This window comes from Cynocephalus volans, chromosome 8, assembly GCF_027409185.1.
Source record: "Cynocephalus volans isolate mCynVol1 chromosome 8, mCynVol1.pri, whole genome shotgun sequence".
Taxonomy (NCBI): Eukaryota; Metazoa; Chordata; class Mammalia; order Dermoptera; family Cynocephalidae; genus Cynocephalus; species Cynocephalus volans.
Window position 1 is genome coordinate 16,145,462 of NC_084467.1, and position 18,706 is coordinate 16,164,167.

At 37.3% G+C, this 18,706-nt stretch overlaps 1 protein-coding gene across 10 annotated transcripts in view; it reads right to left on the reverse strand.

Moving 5' to 3' along the window:
* EIF4G3 (eukaryotic translation initiation factor 4 gamma 3) overlaps positions 1 to 18,706 on the reverse strand; it is a 311,414-nt gene that overhangs the window by 10,843 nt on the left and 281,865 nt on the right. For all 10 annotated transcript variants that reach the window (XM_063105198.1, XM_063105197.1, XM_063105193.1 and 7 more), the window contains 3 exons: positions 11,695 to 11,820; positions 10,248 to 10,329; positions 8,292 to 8,390 (listed from right to left, as the gene is read on the reverse strand). In XM_063105198.1, the coding sequence (XP_062961268.1) occupies positions 8,292 to 8,390; positions 10,248 to 10,329; positions 11,695 to 11,820 (307 nt within the window). The remainder of the gene's footprint in view (positions 1 to 8,291; positions 8,391 to 10,247; positions 10,330 to 11,694; positions 11,821 to 18,706) is intronic.

The following is an 18,706-nucleotide window of genomic DNA, read 5'->3' on the forward strand; positions in this document are numbered from 1 at the left end:
AGAGATATTTATTTCTTCATCTGGCTTTGAGTTACTGTCTAGTGTCCTTTTCTTTTAGCCTGAAGGACTGCCTTTAGCATTTCTTGTAGGGAAGTAGACTCACTCGGCTTTATCTTTTTTTTTTTTTTGGCAGCTGGCTGGTATAGGGATCCGAACCCGTGACCTTGGTGTTACAAGGCTGCACTCTAACCAACAGAGCTAACTGGTCAGCCCCTACACTTGGCTTTTTTATAATCTGAAAATATCTTAATTTCTCCTTCATTTTTGAAGGAAATTTTGCCAGATCTAGTATTCTCAGTTGACAGTTTTTTTCTTTCAGCACTTTAAATATACAGTCCCACTGCCTTGTGACCTCCATGGTTTCTGATGAGAAACCGGCTGTTAATCTTTTTGAGGATCCCCTGTATGTGAGGAGCCACTTCTCTCTTGCTGTTTTCAAGATTTTTTTCTTTCTCTTTGTCATATATGAGGGGACTTTGAAAAGTTTGTGGAAAAATGGAATTAAAAGATACAATAAAAAATATAAACTTTCCTAACATGAGCTCCATCAAGGTCAAGACACTTTTGTAAGTGATGATACCAGCCATTCAGTTGATCCCTAAAGAACTGAGGGTCCTGGCAATTCAACCATGTCAATACAATCTTTTTACATTATTAACTGGAAGAAAAGGAGGGGGGGTGTGCCTTTTAAAGATTTTTTTTTAAGATTAGGAAACAAAAAGAAGTTAAAAGAAGGCAAATCAGGACTGTAAGGTAGATGCCCAAATAATTTCCCATTGAAATACACACAGAATTGCCCTTGTTTGATCAGAGAAATGTGCAGGAGCACCATTGGAGTGGAGAAAGACTCTCTGGTGAAGCTTTCCTGAGCGTTTTACTGCTATAGCTTTGGCTAACTTTCTCCAAACACTCTCATAATAAGCAGATGTTATCATTGTTTGGCCTTCCAGAAAGTCAACAAGCAAAATACCTTAAGCATCTCAAAAAACTATTGCCGTGACATTTGCTCTTGTCTGGTCTGCTCTTGCTTTGACTGTAACACTTCCACCTCTTGGTAGCCACGGATTTGATTGTGCTTTGTATTCAAGATCATACTGGTAAAGTCATTTGTCATCTCCTTTTACAATTCTTCATAGAGATATTTCAGGATCTTGATCCTACTTGTTTAAAATATCTATTGAAAGGTGTGCTCTTGTCTGCATTTGATCTGGGTGGGTGCAATAGTTTTGGTAACCATCAAGTGGAAAGATTGCTCAACTTTAATTTTTCCAGTCTGAATTGTGTAAGCTGAACCAATTGAGATGTCTATGGCTACTGTTTCTGCTGCCAATCATTGGTTCTCTTCCATTAGGGCATGAATGAGATTAATTTTTTTCTTGCAAATTGACATTGATGGTCTGCCACTGTGGGCTTCATCTTCAACATCATCTTGTCTGTTCTTAAAACAAGTCGTCCATTTGTAAACTGCTGATGTCTTTTGGGCACTATCCCCATAAACTTTTCATATAGTACCAATAATTTCACCAGTCTTCTACCCAAGCTTCACCAATAAATTTGATATCTGTTCTTGCTTCAATTTTAGTAAAATTCATGTTACTTGAAGGGGCTCTTTTCAAACTGATGTCTTATTTTTCTTATTGCCTCAAACTAGATCCTGTTCAGACATGTTGTAACTAGTTAGTATGAACCTATATTGGTGCAAAATTTTTTTTGAAATCTATGCTTAGTTTTTCCATAATGTGTATTTTCCATGTACTTTTTGAAGACCCCTGGTATGTCTTGGTGTGGATCTCTTTGAGTTTATTCTGCTTGGAATTCATTGAGATTCCTAGATATGTAGATTCATGTCTATCACCAAATTTGGGAAGATTTCAGTCATTATTTCTTCAAATATTTTTTATGCCCCTTTCTCTCTTCTTCTGACAGTCCATTATGTATGTGCTGGTATGTTTCATGGTGTCCTACAGGTACATTAGGTTCTGTTCATTTTTCATGATTTTATTTGCTTTCTGCTCCTCAGACTGAGCAATTTCAATTTCCCCATTTTTAAGTCTGCTAATTCATTCTTCTGCTGCTCAAATTTGTTGTTGAACCCCTTCTGGTTAATTTTTTATTTCAACTATTATAACTTTTTCAGCTCCAGAATTTCTATTTCATTCCTTTTTATAATTCTTATTGATATTCCCTATTTGTTCATATATCATTCTCTTGATTTCCTTTAGTTCTTCATCCAAGTTTTCCTTCAGCAATCTAAGCATATATTTTTTTAAGTTTAAATTTAAAAAATTTTTTAAAAAATTTATTATTAGGATATTCATTCTTATAAATCATGATATTTCTTTATACCATTTACCTGATGAGCATATTTAAGATGGTTAATTTAAAATCTTTGTCTAGTATGTTCAACATTTGGGCTTGCTCAGGGACTTTTCTGTCAGTTCCTTTTCTTCCCCTGTGAATGAGCCATACTTACTTATTCATTTGTATGCTTTATAATTTTCTTGAGAACTAAACAATTTGAATATTGTAATGTAATGTATTGTACTGTAATACAAACTCTGGACATCAGTTTCTCTCCCTTCCCCAGGGATTGCTGATGTTGTCTGTTGAGGGATGCCGTCATTTGTCTGCTTAGTGACTTTTCCTAACTATTTTTCAAGGACTATATTGCTTATTATGTGTGGCCCTGCAGTCTAAGTCTCTGTCCTATTATTTCCATGGCCAGCCTGGGACCTTACTGATACTTCATTGAATGCTTTGCTCCAATAAGAAAAGAAAGATGAAGAGGGAGAGAAAGTGGGAGAGGGAAGAAAAGAAGGGTAGGGCAGACAGAGAGAGAGAAAGAAGGGACGGAGAGAGGGCAGACAGGAAGGTATCCTATGCTTTGACACAGCCCAGGATGCTGCTTTCAGCCTGAAGGGGTTGAAACAATGCCGTCCTCTCCCCTGTCCTTCCTCCCCCCACATACTGGTCCCTCAGTCAACTGCCAAGGAGAACAATAGAGAAAACTCCCATCCTTGGAGAGAAAGGTCCTTGTTGCTCAATCTGGCACGAGTAAGCTGCACCAGAAACAATGTGCTGCCATCTCCCTGGATGTCTGCCAGAGGGCTGGGTGAGGGCTTTATGCAAAATCCCAAAATTTACTGAAATTTACCAGACTTTTTTCACCAACCCTGGTGTTAATATTGCATATGTTGACTAGACTCCACAATTCCAAAACTGTTGATTCTAACAGATCCTGCCAGTTCAATAGTTGTTTCAGTAGAGAGACTGACTTCTAGAGCTACCTGTTCCACCGTCTTCCCTACAACCATATATCAATTTTTGAGTATTAAACGAAACTTACATTCTTGGAATAAATCCTACCTTATTATGATGTATATATTGCTTTGCATATATTGTTAGATTTGATTTTCAAAAATTTTGTTGAGAAATATTTCTCTATGTTAATGAGGAATATTGTTCTATAGTTTTCTTGAAATGTCTTTTGTTTGATTTTGATATCAGAGTAATATTGGTCTCACAGAATGAGTTGGGAAGTAGTCTCCCCTCTTCAGTTTTATAGAAGAATTGGTATAGAATTTTTTGGTTGAATTGCTATTATTTCTTCTTTAAATGTTCAGTAGAATTCACCTGTGAAACCACTGAGGCCTGGCAATTTCCTTGTGGGAACATTTTTAACTACAAATTCAATTTCATTAAAAGATATTTAGGTTATTATCTTCTTGAGTGGCTCTAGTAGTTTGTATCTTTCAAGAAATTTGTTCATTTCAACTAGGTTGAGGTACTTATTGGCATAAATTTACAAAATTTACTTATCCAATTTTTTTATGTACATAATCTGCAATGATGTCGCCTCTTTCATTCATGATATTGGTAATTTGTGCCTTCTCTTTTTAATTTTTTTCCTGATCAGTCTGGCCAGAGATTTATCAATTTTACCTTCTCAAAAAATCAGCTTTTGACTCCATTCAATGACTTTTCTGTGTTGTTTGCTGTTTCATTGATTTCTGGTCTGATTTCTATTATTTCCTCCTTTATTTTAATTGAATCATAATTGATCATACATATTTTGGGGGTTCAATGTTGACATATGTTGATCAAATCAATATTACTAGTATGTACATTGTTACAAATTTTACTTATTCTTTATGCCCCTCGTCCAATCTCTATCTCCCTCTCCCTCCCTGCTCCCACCACTGATAACCCTAGATTTCTTCTCTCCCACTGAAAGAGTAATGGTTACTCTGTCTGTCCAATGCTGAAAGGTGTTTTCAGATGCCCCAATATTATCATAGAGCAGCTGCTTCTTCTGTCACTCTGGAATGGGCTTTGTGGAGAGAGACAGACTCTTCTTTTCTTTGGTCTCTGCTGGTAACTCTCCTTGTGTCAATGCACTCCAGTGGCTGGTGGACCATCTACATTGTGGTTGTGTTGTCTAGCCACTTTTGTGGCAACTGTGGTTATGGTGGTGGCTGTGGTGAGCCACCCACATGGAGGTGATGTTTTTGGCATGCTCCTTGCTGCTGGTGGTGTGCCTTGTGGTGGGAGGGGGTGTCCGGTTCCAACTCCATATCCCAGGCCCCCAAGGAGCTGGCAGAGTGCCTGTACTGGAACTAATTCTTTGTCCTTTGCTTACTTCTAAAACGGGGGAACTTCCTGTGGGAACCAGTACCTGAGCTGTGTAGTTGAGCTAAACTGCTGGTTTGCTGCTATTTCCCTAGGGAAGGTTTTTTGTGCAGCTCAGGGTTTAACAGTTGACCTTATAGGTACTTACAGCTCTCCAGAGACCCGATGCACCTGGGTTGTGTAGAAACTCTGATCTGGGCCTGAGTTTTTCATCAAACTGCACCCCATGCAATTCTGCACTCCTGACCAGTCTCCTGTGAGTGGTCCTGCACTGACTGGGAGGCTGATCAGGTGTCCTTGCTGTGTCCCAGTATTCTCTTGGTGGGCCTGTCTCCCCAACTGCCTGTGCTCCAAACACTTCCCATGGGACGGGCCCTGCACCAGCCCCTTGCGATGACTCACTGACCTCTGAGTGGCTCCCCTTTTTCAGCTGTTCTGGCTCCTCCCTCCTGCGTGGGCCCATGGGAACCCTATTAGTGGTCTTGCAGGCCTGGGAGCCACCAAGGCCCTCTTCTCCCCTGCGCCTCCAAGTAACTCCATCTGAAGGGCACAGCTGTGGCTTCTGGTGGCTTCTGCTGGCTCCTGCTCCGTGTGCTCAGCAGCCTTAAAGCAGCTGTGGCCCAAAATGCTCCGAGTAGTTTTTTCCCAAATGCTCCGAGCAGTTTTTTCTTTCTTTCATCGTGGTTTCTTCTGCCTTCATGAACTCCATAGGTATCTCCTCCTCTTCCCCTGAGCTCCAGTCGCCCCAGCTTGGCTGTTGTTACATTTTTATAGTTGTAAATTAGTTGATTTGTGGGAGAGTGACGCTGGGGACCATCTATTCCACCATCTTGACTGGAAATCTATTATTTCCTTTTTCCTATTTGAGTTTCATTTACTCTTTTTTTTTTTTTCTAATTTCTTAAGGTTGAAGTTGAGGTCACTGATTTATGGCCTTTCTTCTTTTCTAAATATAAGTGTTTAGTGCTAAAAATTCACTGATAGTACTGCCTTCGTTGTATACCACAAATTTAGATATGTTGTGTTTTCATCTTCATTCAGTTCAAAATATTTTTACTATCCTTTTTGATTTTCTCTTTGACTCATGGATTATTTTGAACTCAAGGGGTCTTTAAAAAGTTTAAGGATTTGTATTATCTTTTAATTCAATTTTTCCACAAACTTTATGAAATACCCTTGTATACTGAGTTTCTCAATATGTGTTACCCTGGTTCCTAAAAGTTATTTAGCTGAAGAGACAATTCGAGCTTGACTGCTATTGCGAAGTCCTTTTTTTCCAGTATGTAATGTGCTTCTTTTATCTAGCATCTTTAAAAACTTTTAATTTGTCTTTGGTATTATGCAGTTTCAATAAAATGTAATTATTCTGTATGGCATATATGGATTTTTATTATAGATTCATTTATTTTATTAGTTCTAGAAAAGTCTCAGCCACACTCTCTTCAAATATTGCTTCTTCTCCATTCACTCTAATTTTCCTTCTGGGACTTCAGGTGAACATATGTGAGACGTTTATCTTTTTTTTTTTTTTTTTTTTTTTTTGTCATTTTTGTGACTGGCCGCACCATGCTCAGCCCGTGAGTGCACTGGCCATCCCTATATAGGATCCGAACCCGCGGCCTTGGCGCTAACAGCATCGCACTCTCCTGAGTGAGCCACGGGGTCGGCCCTTATCATTCTTTATCATATGTGAGACTTTAAAATTCTCCTTCAAATTTCATAATATATCTTAGAATCCTACCTAGCTTTTTTTGTTTTGATTTTTTCAAATCTCTTCAGTCATTTTGACTAGTCTCTTGTTTGCTCATTCCTATGGGTTAAATGTGTCCCCCAAAAGTTCATGTGTTAGAAACTTGATCACCACTGTGACAGTGTTAAGAGGCTGGGAAATCTGATTATGATATCTGAAAGGTGGGGCCTCTGAGAGGCGATTCAATCATGAAGACTCTCTCCTCTTGAATACATTAATCCATTGATGGATTAAGGGGTTAATTAATGGCTTAGTGGGTTATCATGGATGGGGAGTGGTGGCTTTATAAGGAGAGCACATGAAATAAGGAGAGCCATCTTTGTGATGTGATTTCCTACACTGCCACGGGACCCTGTAGAGAGTTTCCACCCAGAAGGCAGCCCTCACCAGAGTGTTTCCTGGACCTTGAAATTCCCAGCCTTCAAAACTGTCAGAAATAAATTTCATTTCTTTATAAATTATCCAGTTTCAAGTATTCTGAACTCATTTTTGTGATTCCTTCTTTTTTGATATAGTACGTTTATATTCTAAATGATAATTTCATTACCTTAAGTCTTTGGGGCCTAAATCTACCACTTATTTATTATCTGTTACTCTCACTCATGGTTACCTGTTTCATGGTATGCTAAATGAACTCTATTAACCCATATATGTAGATAGCATGTATTTGTAGAAAATAAGGAGAACCAGGTTGAACATGCTTTCTCCAAAGAGTATTTTGGTTTGCTTCTTCTGGTAGCCAAGGTTATATGGAACTGAGATCAATTCAACTTCTATGATATCTGACAGCACTTGTAATGGCATTTGCCCATTGGGCAATATGCTCTTCTCACGTGCTTATTGCTCAAGTTCGTTCATCTCTGGCTTTTCTTAACCCTCTCATTCTTTTGGTCCCTTGGAAGGAAATTTCTTCTATTTTCTTGAGTCCAGCCATGCATCATAAATTATGCTTCATACAGGTTCTCACTGTTGTGGTGGGAGTGCATCTAGACTACAACTGAAAAGGAACTAAAGTTCATAGCAACTCAATACAACATCTTTATCCAAAATAATATACTTTAAAGTCATTTACACATTACTTTCTCATTTTTTTTTTTTTTTTTTTTTTTTAACCTACAGTGATTTTTTTTTTCTCTCTTACTGGTTATCTTAGCTTTAGTTTTTTCATCATGTGCTTTAGGATTTTGGTTTGCAGGATTGTTTTGAGAGTGTTTTGTTTTCTCTCTCTCATTTTTCTTGGTCTAATGATTTTATGGCTGCCTCTACCTGAGCATCCCCCAAATTCTTTGTTTAGGACCAGATTATATCAATGATGGGGTCTCCTGCCTTGTAGATTTCTGGATCTAGTTACCAAGTCAGTTAGGCAGGCTAGCTAAGGTTTTGGCTATAAGACAATATCTACTTCCTTGCACTTATTTATCTGTGGAGTTTCAAGCAATAAGCTTGTCTCCAATCCTCTACCTTGTAAGGGGCATTCTAGTCCCCCATTACCCCATAGAATAACTACTGGCTCCTTCTGCTTACTTTCAAACCCAGAGCTCAGAAGTCTTGCAGCTTTAGCCCTATCATTTGTGCTTTATTCAACAATTTCACTTCTGGTTCAAGGAGATATGTAGCTTGTTTTCTAAGTGTGGCTAAGTCTTCTAAATTTTCTTTTTCAGTCTTCTAAATTTTCTTTTTACTTTTTCTTAAATTTTAACTTTTCAATATTAAATTTTCTTTTACTTTTAATCTATAATCTAATGACTATATAATTGGGGTGGCCTTAAAGCATGGACGTAAAATGACATCTTGACTGAGATTCCCATTTTGATCTAATTTTAATGACTGGAATACTGATAAAATTACCTTCATTTCCTCTATAAAATAGAACAACTACTATCAAACAGAAAAACATAAGCCTTATTCTTACCTGCTCCAAGAGAAAATTATGTACATCTTCCCCTTCTGGTAAAAAGTCCTTCCAGCTGAGGTTGGCCTCCCTCCATAAGACTCCCACTTTCTTATGGCTCTAAAATAGAGATAAGTCCAATCAATTTACTCTCACAATGGAAGAAGAAGAAAAAAGCTTGCTTGAATTCAAGAGTGCCAGAACCCTTACTAAAGACTGAAAAATTAAAACTTTTCATTGCTGTCACAAAGTCAATCTCTTAGGACTCGTGACTTTCAAACTGAGATGTCTGAATACAAATGTAATGGTGAATGACTAAAGTACAGCTGCTGAAACTTCAATAATTTATTTACCAGATGACTAATGTGGAGAACTGCAAACTGGTATTTGGGATTTATGAATATAATCACCAAAAAGAATCCAATACACAATGTATATAAATTCAACAGTCTCTTTTCCTAGATAGCTCTATATGTATCTGCTAGTAAAGCCATTCAGCAAGCCTCATTGGAATCCTTCTTCATAGTAGATCACGATTATGCAGACTGATATAAGAATGCTCAAGGCAGTTGCTGCTCCTAAACAAGGAATGAGAAGTATTTCAAGGGCAAGAAATGCAAGGCTGAGCCCAAGAAACAATAGAGGAGAGCTGCTGTCAGTTGGAAAAACATGAGGAGGTACAAGTCCACTGCCTGAACAAAGTCACAGTGATAAAGGAAAATGCCAGGCTTTGAGGCTGCTGCTATAATCTAAGAGGCATGTATTAATTATTTCATAGAGTAACTTGTCCAAGGCACAGCTAATAACTTGGTAGATCCAGGATGTGAACTCAGGCTATGCCGTATAAGAATTTGGTTTTATTTAGAAGTGGGAATTTGCTTTCTGTTTCCACAAATAAAAGTTAACAAGAATTTCAGTTTTAAGTAAGGAGTAAAGTCAATATGTAGTAGAGGAGGAAATTTTGGACATAGAAACTAGGGTTCAGTAAAAATGTTAGTGCCAATAAGCAAAGAGCATTATCAGCAAGTAGAAAATCAACTAGAACTAGAGACCAGGTTCTTTAATGCTTCTAACTATGAATAACTACTACACAAATGGGATACAGAAGGACTTCTACAGAGCCAGAGGGAGAAATGAAACACCGACTTTTTTTTTTTTTTTTTAAATCAATGCCTATAAAACATTGAAATATATCATCCTAGTATCTTTGGCTCAGGTTTGAGTAAGTTGGAAATCCCTCCAGAATCTTCACTTGTGAGTTCTGTTTTGTACTGACATCTCCCATTCTAGACATTTCATCTCCTTTGTGATGCCACAACATTTCCCCAAATCTGTTAGATCTGTGATAGAGCATTTCCACTATCTTTTGAAATGACTGATTTAGATTTTTTCTGTCTCTCTCTCTTTAGTCTATAAATTCTTTGAACGCTTAGTTATCTTTGTAGACTGAGAGCCTGGCATAGAGCTTTTCAAGGAATAACTGCAGTAAAATACTTATTAAACTAAGATAAATTTAACTTTAGAAATTCATTATTCTGCAGAATAATTTCTACAACCTATTTCTAGTCAGATTACCAGCCCATGATCCAAAAATAACAAAGTTAATCATTTTATAAAACCTACCTTAATCTGAAAGCAGAGTAGTTTTCATTGAACTCTATTAGAAAGTATAAATAATATATCCATTTCGTTTAAAGACAAAATTACTGACCACAAATAAAACATCTTGAGATTCTTTAGAATTATTATAACTAAATCTAGTTAAGACGAGATAATTCTTTCCCAAGATACTAGTAAACAGAAGGACAAATACACCTCAGAATGAAACTAGGTTGAAGCAGAGACTTCAGTATTTTTTTGAAGAATGAAACAGAATTACTTCCACATTGAATCCTGAGCTATTCACAGATAACCCAAGATCAAGATCACCGCCCTTCCTAACATGCTGTTGAGTCTTACACTCAGTTTAATACTCACCATTTGTTTGCACAGAAGACGCAATATTTCAGAAAGCAAGACCCCAGCTCTTCCAACAGGAAGTAAAGGTTTGCTAAATTCTCTGTAAAAGATAGGAGCAGTGATTAAGTAATTCTGAATAAATTCTCTCTTCCAGAAGAGCAGGCAAACAATGTGTGCTAAAAAAAACCCAGATACTGTGCAACCTAAATAATACTAGGCAAGCCAAAGCACCAGGACAGACTCTAAGCCATTTTCAGAAGTACTTCAGAGACTTTAGGTTCACCTTATGCTTCATGGAGAAGCTGAAAAAGGACTTCAGAATTCCTGGGATTTACCTTTTACTTTAACCACTTCGGTGACAGAACCAACACAAACATTAGTCTAATTTAATAATCTGTTTAGTTATGTAAGTTCCACTTCAAGCTAACAGGAGAGAAGCACCTTAGGTAACAGGGAGGTGTGACACTTGAAGTTACTGAAGTGTTTTTAAGAAAGGAAGCTTTGCTTTAGAATATGGATGAAAGAGAAAGGGACCATTTTTTTCATAGTCTAAATAAATATTTTTCAAACTGTTTTCCACAGGATATCAATGATATCAATAATTCCTAAAAAAAGGATTCTACAATCAATTAAGCGAGGCAGTGCTGAATTAAACAAATCTAAATAGTTTTTATTCATTGTTTGGCTCTACTATAGGAGTCTCATAATCTTTTTTTTTTTTTTTTTGTCTTTTTCGTGACCGGCACTCAGCCATTGAGCCCACTGGCCATTCCTATATAGGATCCGAACCCGCGGCGGTGTGCTCCCAGCGCAGCACTCTCCCCAGTGTGCCACGGGGCTGGCCCCGGATTCTCATAGTCTTTAATGTGCTATAATACGCTTTGTGAATCTCAAGGAAATGGGACACAATAATATGTGGAATTTGACTATATAAACAGTTTATTGGGAAACAATAGCGTTTTGAAGAAGAGAGTTTGAGAACCACTGCTCTATACAGTGTAGCATTAGTTCCTTGCTCACATCCAAATCTAGGAAGGCTTGAAGTCTCAGTTCCTTTTATTATAACCATGAGCATGAACTAGACAGGTGCACAATCTAACAAGCTAGAGTGTGAAATGTAACTTCTTACAGCATTGGAACAGTAATAGACACAAAAGCCAAATTAACATTAAGCTTCTAGAAGTAATCATCTTCCAGTTATATGATTCTGGAGCCATATCTACAATCACTGCTATACTCAATGGACCACAGGTCTATAATATCCCCATCATGTCTCCAGTGTAGATCTAGTGTAATGCAACAATTTTACACCAACATTAGAAGTCTTAAAGAATCATAGGCTGCATCCAAGAGTCTCTAAAGGCACCAAACAAGACGAGCATGGCAGCACTATGCTAGACAGCCAGCTACTGAATTCTATATCAGTTTAACTTGATATACATCCAAAGAAACAAGTATAACTTACATGATAAGTTCCCTCATGGAGATTCCACCTTCTTTTAACATGGGGGCCACAAGTTCAGCAAGGTACAACCAAATATGAGGAATATCAATGGCCATGTCATCTGCCAATTCCAAGGTCTCTGAAAAACTAAAGAGCAGAAAAAAAATTCACTTGCAAATGTAATTAAAAAGTTAAGATTCAATAGAGTCCAAAAATCAGTCAGTCAACAAATACATAACACCAAGTTCAAGGGTTCAGGTCTCCGTATTGGCCAGCCACCAAAAGAAAAAAATCTGATCTGCCGTCCAATCAGCATAGGCCCACTCAGTGGAGACTGGTCAGGAATACAGAACTGCAGGCGGTGCAGTTTGCTGGAAAGACTCAGGTCCAGACCAGAGTTTCCACACAACCCAGGTGTACCAGACGTCAGGAGACCCGGAAGTACCTACAAAGTCAACCATTAAACCCTGATCTGCACATAAAGCCTTCCCCAGGGAATCGGCAGCAATGTAGCAATTTAGCTCAACCACAGGGCTCAAGTGCTGGTCCCCACAGGAGGTTTCCCCATTTTAGAAGTAAGCAAAGGATAACAAATTAGTTCCAGTGCAGAGTTTAAGTAGTGAAAACAGTGAATAATCCAACACAGAACTGAAAGGAAAAACAAAATACCCACAGACCAGAGACAAAGGTTGATATTAACTAGAAAAGGTCTCACTTCACCAAAGAACACCTATAAAACCTAGAAGGACGGGAAGCCCCCTGGTCCCCCAAGCCAGGGAAGAGGGAGGGCCAGGGGGGCCTCAGCCATGCCCCTCCAATATCCACAACAAGCTCAGCGACAACCACTGAGCTGATGTAGGAAGCCCCCCGGGCCCCTGAACCCAGCCCAGTGATAACCACCTAGCTGCAGTAGGAAATGCCCCTGGCTCTTAAGCTAGGACGATTGGGGGGCCGAGAGCCTCAGCCACGCCCTCCAACACCCACGTCCAGCCCAGTGATGACCACCGAACTGATGCAGGAAACATCCCGGCATCTGGAGCCAGGGCAGTAGGGGGCCGAGGGCTTGGGCCGAGGGCTTGGGCCGAGGGCCACACCCCTCTGACATCTGCATTCAGCTCAGCAACAACCAAGCCACCACTGGAAGCCCGCCTGCTCTCCCTTGCAGGAATGAGGGGGTACCATGGGCCTCAACCACGCCCCCCTTCCTCCTTCTCCCACCCTATTTCCTTCTCCCTTCTCCTGTCCCCCTCCCACCCAACTGCTCCGCAACAACATCTCAGAATGTAAAAACAGATGGTGCCAGGGACTGACCCCTCCCCTCCCATAACCAGGCATGCTGCCACATTTGTAATAATGTATACGCTAATAATATTGATTTGATCAACATATGTCAACATTGAACCCCCCAAATACGTATAATCAATTATGATTCAATTTTTTAAAAAAGAAAAAAAAAAAAAAGAGCTCCCCCGCAAAAAACCAAACACTTATTAAGCACCTGCTATGTTAAGCATTGGCCTAGGCATAAAATGACTAGCAAAGTTACAGTTCTTAAAGAGCTTATATGAATGTGGGAGAGAAACAGAATAGAATGCACAAAAACATACTTGCAGACAGGGCTAATACTCTGAAGAACATGAAATATGGCACCAGAGGACAGTCAGAAAATATCTCTGTATGGAGGTGATATTTGAAAGACTTCAATGATTATACGTAGACAGTCAGGTAAAGTTCTAGGGGAAGAGCTATCCAATTTAATCCCACACTATAAAAAGTCCACCACAAGTGAATATTATATCCTCCAAGTCAGTCAGAAGCACCGACTAAACGCTTATTATAATGCAGACCAGACACAAAGAGAAGAAAAGGCAAAAATCCTGGTCCTTGAGAACTTTACAATCGGGAAAAAATTGGATGGATATAAAAGAGTCTGGCAACATTACTAATATTATTATTATCATTATTACATGCTACAAACTGTTGTGCCTTTAAAGAAAAGCTAATGGTTTCAGGCTTTAGTGCTATGAAATAGAATTATTTCTCAATGTGAAGTAATGTAAGTGGGAATTAAATATAAAACCTAGGAAAGTCAAATACAAAATACCAGCAGTTTTATTTAGCCTGAAAATCATAGCTATTACAAATATAAACAAATAATTAAAGACAATGTTAATTATCCCCATATATAGCATATTAAAAAGTACAAAACCAGAAGTGAACTTCACTATAGGAGGCATACACATAATTGCAAGTCATAAGGAAAGGAAGGAATGAAAGAATGGGCAGGCCAAGAGCAGGTGGTATCTGTATTCATATCCTTTCAGATCTCTACTTTATTATAAAATGTGTGCTTTTTTGATGCAGTTTCAGGTTCTAGCCAGAGTATGCCACTTTTTCTTACCCATCTTAGAGGCGTACACATTATTAAATTTTTTCACTTAAAAAGAGCTATCACTGCAGGGTCACCTCTCTGAAGGTGCTGTTTTAAAACAGTTTGCAGCTCAGCCACATTATCTAACTCTGGGCTTCATGAATCCTTAATAACAACTTTCTGACCTCACAGCTTGCAAGTATTTGACATCTATTTGCTGTACAACAGATACTTTACTATTCTCTCATTATGTGCATACTTTCAGCTCAGTTAATGTGCCATTAATGAAACACAATCTGGCTGGGCTCCAAGATTTCTGAGTTAATTACTCAATTTTGCCAATTCATGTTCTGTGGGCTAGTGCATAGATTAAGCTGTTTAATGAGTCCAACAAACAACTGTAGCCATCCTGGTCTTTCAGCAGAATATCTGCTGTTATTTTCATCTCCTCCTATCACAATTCAAATACACCCATATTCTTGCCTTGGTTTTCTACTTCCTGGTCAGTCACTTCATCAGGGGACAATTTGCAGAACACAATCAGTGATCAAATCCACACTGCTGATAAAAAAATTTTTTGGCTGAACATAGGATTTCCACAGAGCAAGCCTGTAAGAGATTTATTTTTTTCAGGTTTACAGTTCCTAAGTCCTTTTGTTTGATTTTAAAAGGAAAATACTAGGTGTGCAGAAGCTTGTAGGTAACTGTCTTTATGTCTTTGCACTACTACATAGCCTATAACAAAGACTTGCGCAACACATATTTTCTAATAGCTGAATGAATAAAATGGAGCTACACCATACCCTGGCCTCTTGGTACTCAGTGACCATCACATCCATTAGACTGTATTTTGGTGGGTCTACACAGATGGGATGTCAGGTATCTCCCCCCACCCCCATTTCAAATACAAAAACTCCACTTTATTTTATATACTGGGTTCTTGTCTAAAATTTAAAGAAAGGGGTACGTGGTTAAAAGTTAAAAATTCTCCATTCAAAAGACAGAGTGGCTAAAATGGATTAAAAAACAAGATCCAACCTTATGCTGCCTACAAGTGACTCACTTTATTAGTAAAGGCACACACAGACTGAAGGTAAAGAGATAAAAAAAGATATTCCATGTAAAAGGAAACCAAAAGAGAGCAGGGGTAGCTACTCTTACATCAGACAAAATGTATATTAAGTCAAAAACTATAGAAAAAGACAAAGAAGGTCATTATATAATGATAAAAGGGTCAATTCACCAAGAGGACATAACAATTGTAAATACAGATGCACCCAACATCAGAGCACCTAAACACATAAAGCAATTATTAAGTTATCTAAATGGAGAGATAATATATGCCAACAAACTGAATAACCTAGAAGAAATGGATAAATTCCTAGACACATACAACCTACCAAGACTGAACTGTGAAGAAACAGAAAATCTGAACAGACCAATAACGAGTAAGAAAACTGAATCAGTAAAAGTTGCCCATTAAAGAAAACTGCCAGACTAGACTGTTTGACTGTTGAATTCCTCCAAACATTTAAGAAAAGAACTAATACCAATTATTCTCAAACTCTTACAAAAAATTGAAGTGGAAGGAATACTTCCAAACTCATTTTACAAGGCCAGCATTACCCTAATACCAAAACCAGATGAGGACACTACAAAAAAAGAAAATTGCCAATATCTCTGTTGAACACATATGTAAAAATCCTAAATAAAATATTAGCAAACCAAATTCAATAACACATTAAAAGAATCACTCACAAATCAATAAATGTGAGTTAACAAAATAAATTATAAGAACCATATGACATTAACAAAATAAATTATAACCACCATATGATAATCTCAATATATGCAGTAAAAGTATTTCACAAAATTCAACACCCTTTCATGAGAAAAACTTTCAAAAGATTAGGTATAGATGGAATGTACTTCAAAAAAAAAGATAAAAGGCCATATACGACCAATTCATAACTAACATCATACTTAATGATGGTAAGGTGAAGGCTTTCCTGCTAAGATCAGGTACAAGACAAGAATGTCCACTCTCACCACTTCTTTTCAACATGGTACTAGAAGTCCAGGCCAGAGCAATTAGGCAAGATAAAGAAATAAAAGGCATTCTAATAGAAAAGAAAGAAGTGAAATTTTCTCTATTTACTGATGACAGGATATTATACATAGAAAATCCTAATGACTCTACCAAAAAACTGTTAGAATTGAAGAATGAATTCAATAACATTGCAGGATACAAAATTCAGCAATTAATATTAATATTAATAATGAACTATTTGAAAAGGAAATTAAGAAAACAATCCCATTTATAATAGCAACAAAAAAATATAAAATACTTAGGTACGAATTTAACCAAAAACCTGAATATTGAAACCCATAAACACCGACGAAAGGAATCAAAGAAAACACAAATAGATGGAAAGATATACCACATTCATGTATTGGAAGAATTAATATTGTTAAAATGTCCATACTACCCAAAGCAATCTAAAGGTTCAATGTGATCCCTATCAAAATTCCAATGTCATTTTTCACAGAAATATACAAAAAATCCTAAAATTCCTATGGAACCACAAAAGACCCTAAAAAGCCAAAACAATCTGGGCAAAAAGAACAAAGCTGGAGGTATCACACTCCTTGATATCAAAATATATTATAATGTGACTATAATCAAAACAGCATGGTACTGGCATAAAAACAGACACATCAACCAATGGAACAAGAAGGAAAGTCTACAAATAAACCCACACATTATGGTCAACTGATTTTCGACAAAGGTGCCAAGAACACACTATGGTGAAAGGACAGTCTTCAGTACATGGTGTTGGGAAAACTGGTTATCCACATGCAGAAGAATGAAACTGGAGCCTTATCTTACACCACATGCAAAAATCAACTCAAAATGGATTAAAGACTTAAATAAACTACTAAAGAATATAGGGAAAAAGCTCCATGACATTGGTCTTGGCAATGATTTTTTGGATATGACCCACAAAGCACAGGCAACAAAAGCAAAAAGAGACAAATGGGACTGCATCAAACTAAAAAGCTTCTGCACAGCAAAGGTAACAATTAACAAAGTAAAGAGACAACCCACAGAATGAGAGAAAATTAAGTACAAACCATACATCTGAAAAGTGGTTAATATCCAAAATATATAAGGAACTTAAACAACTCAACAGCAAGAAAACAACTGGATTAAAAAAAGGGCAAAGGACCTGAAGAGACATTTTGCAAAAGACGACGTACAAACTGCCAGCAGGTACAGGAAAGAATGCTCAGCATCTCTAATCATTAGGGAAATGTAAATTAAAACCATAATGAAATATCATTTCACACCTGTTAGAATGGCTTTTATCAAAAAGATGAAAGAAAAAAAGTGTTGGCAAAGATGTGGGAAAAAAGGGAACTCTTGTACATTGTTAGTGAGAATGTAAATCATTATAGCCATTATGAAAAATGGTAGGGAGATTCCTCAAACAACTAAAAATAGGACTACCACATGATCCAGTAATCCAGCAATATAAACTTCTGCATATATATATATATATACACACACACACACACACACACACACACACACAAAGGAATGGAAATTGGTATGTCAAAAAGATATCTGCACTCATATATTAACTGCAGCATTATTCATAACAGCCAAGATATGGAATCGACCTAAGTGTACATAAACAGATGAATGGGTGAAGAAAATGTGGTAAATACACAATGGGATATTTAGCCTTAAAAAATTCTGTCATTTACAAGAACATGGATAAACCTGGAGGACATTATGCTAAGTGAAATAATCCAGGCACAGAAAGACAAATACTTCATGATCTCAATTACATGTGAAACTTAAAAAGTTGAACTCACAGAAGTAAATGATGGTTACACCAGAGGCTGGGGAAAGGAGGAAGGAAATGAGTTATTCGCCAAAGGATGCAAAGTCTCAAACAGACAGGAGGAATAGGTTTTGAGATCTATTGCCACAGCAGGATGACATAGCCAATAATAATGTATTGTGTATTTCAAAATAACTATGAGTAAATTTCAAATGTCTCACCACATAAAAAGTAGGCAAGGTGATAAATACGTTAATTAGCTTGATTTAATCATTCTACATTGTACCCATAAATGTATACAATTTAATGGGTCAATTAAATAAAGAAAAAATGACACTGTCAAAAGCATCTTCCACAATTTGCATTATGATAACTTAATGAAAATGTAAATCTTGCTGTAGATAAACGAGGAAGACATAGTAATGACATCTAAAAATCATACTGGTTAAGTATTAGTACGGCTGATATAAGAGAATCCAACTACAGGTAAAAAGATGAGATAAAAAGGAGAAAAGCCTTTTTATTACTCCAGTATCATCACAACACTACTACAAAAAATACTACTTAAACTAGATTTTACCTATGTGAACAAATAGGGTCTTCACTGCTAACAAGGACCTCTCCAATTCTGCATTTGAAACTTAGAATGAATCGTTATGTAAGATCTTTTGCCAAGGTAGAATTGTCATAAGTGGTAATAAAAGTTCCAGAAAAGTAGCCAAAGAGGAGATAAAAATCTCCTCTCCAACAAACATCTTCCAAAGTGAAATATTAATGTATCAAGTTTCCTGTAGGGCACATATTTTGTGTC